Source organism: Artemia sp. Qi Xiang Cuo, chromosome 1, assembly GCF_049724085.1.
Source record: "Artemia sp. Qi Xiang Cuo chromosome 1, ASM4972408v1, whole genome shotgun sequence".
Lineage (NCBI taxonomy): Eukaryota > Metazoa > Arthropoda > Branchiopoda > Anostraca > Artemiidae > Artemia > Artemia sp. Qi Xiang Cuo.
The window spans coordinates 179156-182869 of NC_142794.1; the positions used below are offsets into that span (position 1 = coordinate 179156).

Below are 3714 nucleotides of genomic sequence, written 5' to 3' on the forward strand. Positions count from 1 at the left end.
AGGGCACAAGCCACTCCACTTTCCAATTGAACAAGCCCTTTTCAAAGTTTCTATGACAACTTTTTTGATACAAAGTGCCCTGGTCTAAAGGAAAAAAAATAATAAATAATACATTGTGCCAACTTTGTTCTTATATGCCCCAGGGCATAACTTAAACCCTTGCCCTGAGGGCTGTGGGGGAGTGTCTTCCTCAAAAACATAATTTCTATCCTGAAATCAACTATGCTGAACAAAATGGCTATCTCAAAATTTTGATCATACGTGTTTGGGAAAATGGTGGGCATGGAAGGGGTGTTAGTTGCCTTCCAATCACTTTTAACAATTAAAAAGGTCACTAGCCATTCCAATTTCCAATCAAATGGGCCCCTTTTCGAAGTTTCTATGACAAGTCCTTTGATACAAAGCGCCCTGGTATGAAAAAAAAAATACATTGTGCTAACATTGTTCTTTACTTAGGCAGTGCAATTGCGCTGCCTATGAATAGTCATGTTTGTGACAATTTACCCCCCACCCCCTTAGGATCCTGGACATAGCCTTGGTCTATATACAAAAATACAGATTAAAAGTGATAAAATTCTTATTTTATAAATTACAACAAGTTTCAATTAATTGCATTTCCATTCATGTTTTATGTCATTTTTGATAATATTATGTCATTTGATTGTATATAGAACAATCAAAAATCAGAGCTATCAGATCTAAAAAATGATGTAATTTGCCCACCTGAATTGCCATGTAAATTTATAATTGTTTCAGAAATGGTAGTTTTTCATGGCTTGATCAAACAATTTTGAATACTTATAATATTTCCTAAACTTAGCAATTCTGCTGTGTCATTTTTTAAATCCAATACCATAGCTACTTTATATATGAAATTGAATGAAATTTGCACAATTGAATAAAAAATGTGAATAAAAATGGAAACAAAGACGAAAATATGATAATTAAACTGTAATACTCATTTCAGCTGCAGTACAAATATATATTACAAAGTAAGAATTTCGTCACTAATAATCTTTAGTTTCATATTTATTCCAGGATTACATCTAAGACCATTAGGGGTAGGGGTTTTATTGTCATAAATATGATTACAAATATGCAAACAACATGAAATAAGCAACAAATAAAAAAATAATACACTTTTATTTGATTGTGTTTCCTTCAAAAGAGCCCAAGCATTGTTACCATTATATTTACCAAAATATGGTAACACTAAAGGAGAGGGGCTCTTCAAAGAGAATAGCCTCAATAGAATAAAATTATTATCATTAGAATCCTCATTTCATACTCCTTTCAATATAGTCTAATAGCTCTAGGTTATATACCAAACTAAAAGAAAAACAATAACATTTTCACTTTATAGAATGTTTCTGTTAATTAGATTATCATGTTTCTTTCTGCTATTATCCATGTGTTTAGCTATCTATAATATTTTTATCCAGTTTTGGAATCAATCACTAGGGAAAAACTATATTTCTTTGAGTTTAAACAGAAGCTACATGTCATGTGATACAGCATAGGATGAAAAAACCACAAAGAAAAATATATTAGTAGGGTTATATACAGGAACATCAGGGGAGAGGATGCAAAATCAGGGCAGGCTTAATGGAAGTTATATTGGAAGAGAGCACAAAATTAAGGATCTAGTGGTTCTACTTTTATTTTATTAAGATGTTTGCTTTAGGAGAGCATCTCTGCTCTAGTGTAGTGAGCTCACCAACTTAACCCTTATGAATTAGACTAAGTATAAATGTTGAATGTAATAAAGCTGTCTCCTTATCTTTCTTCCTCCCTCCTTCTATCTCCTACTTGTTCTCCACTATGAGTATTATGTTGCATTCTTGCCTGTTATGTTTTGCTAAGACATTTGGCTATAAATGCTTGGGCCTGAATAAATAATCTACCTTTATATGATTTTCTATGCCTAGCATTATCCAAAATAGCCTAGCCCATTATTTCAAATAATTTTAGAAAGTGAATAGCAACAGGAAAGAAAATAATGATCAGATAAACTGAATCTTGTTGTAGGCAATATAATAAAGCAAGAATTTCATTATTTTCTTTTAGTTTTGCTATTGCCTATATTACATGCCTAGGGATACTTATGGGATCAACCCGTAAATATTTTCAAATGGTTCATGGTAACAAACTGTAATACTTTGCTCTTTGTGCTCAAGTTTGACTTTTAGTCCTAATTTTTTACAAACAACTTATGAAACACCAGGGTCACTTAAGGAAATGAAGAGCAGGTAAATATTGCATAGTTTGTATTATTAACCTACAAATAAAGTGAATATACCACTAGATGTCATTTTTATGTTCTTTCTGAATATAATAATTGCTGTTCTTGCAAATTTAATTTTAAGCCTTTTTTTACCCTTGAAAACTATTATTTCTTTATAAAATCCATTTTGTTAAAGTCATATAATTCACAAGCATTGATTTGTCACAATTAAGTTGAATAAAAAATAAACCCAGTTTCTCCATCCACCATGTCTCTTCTGTCAGTTTTGATATTTTTTAGATACAGGTGACATTGCAGTTTTTAAGCAACCAACAGAATAAGAAGAAAACATGAAAGATTTGTTTTGTTTTTTTGTTATATTCAATTTAATCTTGACAAATCAATTTTTGTAGATTATATAACTTTTACAAAATGAATTTATAATGAAATAGGGTAAAAGACGTCTTTTCTCTGGCATTCTGGAAAATTAAAGATGTGTTTTTGGACTGCCCCTATTTTACTACAGTATGGCACAATGCTAGTTTAGACCCAGTCACCTCTCATTAGAGCCAGTCCAATGGGAGTAATTTGCCACCATAAATTCAATATATGGTCTCTGTTTTGACAAGCAATTACAATAAAAAATTATATTTAATATTTGTGATTTACAGAATGATTATCAAGTAATAAAAGTTGCATTTTTGAATCAGAAGACAGTCAGCTTAGTGTTAATAGGTGAATAAAACTGAAATACTGAAAAGATATATACATCAAAATATGATGATTGGTAGTCATCCCAATTCACAAGAAGGGTAGCAAAACTTCAGCAGCAAACTACAGACCTATCAGCCTTACATGTGTGGCATGCAAGGTCATGGAGAGAATCATAAACAAGCGTATCATTAACCATATTGAGGCCAACTCACTTATCAGCAGTAGTCAGCATGGTTTTTGCTCAAAGAGATCGGTGGACACAAACCTTCTTGAGTCATATAGTCTTGTAACTGACCTACTAGAGGGAGGATTACCTGTGGATATAATATTGTTGGACCTAGCCAAAGCATTTGACAAGGTTTGTCACCGATACCTCATTCACAGGCTACTTACTCTATCTGTTAGTCCACAAGTGGTCAGTTGGACAGAGGACTTTCTGAGGGACAGAACACAGCAAGTGAAAGTGACAACCGGACCAAACAGCCATGTCCTTTCTGACGAAATCAGTCACTAGTGGGGTTCCCCAGGGCAGTGTCCTGGGCCCCACCCTGTTCAACTTCTATATAAATGAGCTACCCCTCATCACCAGCAACAAAACCACCCTATATGCAGATGATTCAAAACTCATAGGTCCTGCCAACACCTCTTCTTCCATCCAATCCCTCCAAACTGATCTCAACCACATGTGCTCCTGGGTCAAAAGATGGCTGCTGGAATTCAACGCAGAAAAATGCAAGGTCATACACTTCAGACACAAAAACCCCAAACATCAGTAC

General features: G+C 33.5%; 1 protein-coding gene across 1 annotated transcript; it reads left to right on the forward strand.

Annotated features, from left to right (window-relative positions):
• Nucleotides 1-3098: 3098 nt before the first annotated feature.
• Nucleotides 3099-3452, forward strand: LOC148955875 (uncharacterized). The gene has a single exon (XM_089097973.1). It carries the CDS (start codon nucleotides 3099-3101, stop codon nucleotides 3450-3452), a length of 354 nt encoding a protein of 117 aa, XP_088954099.1.
• The last annotated feature ends 262 nt before the right edge of the window (nucleotides 3453-3714 follow it).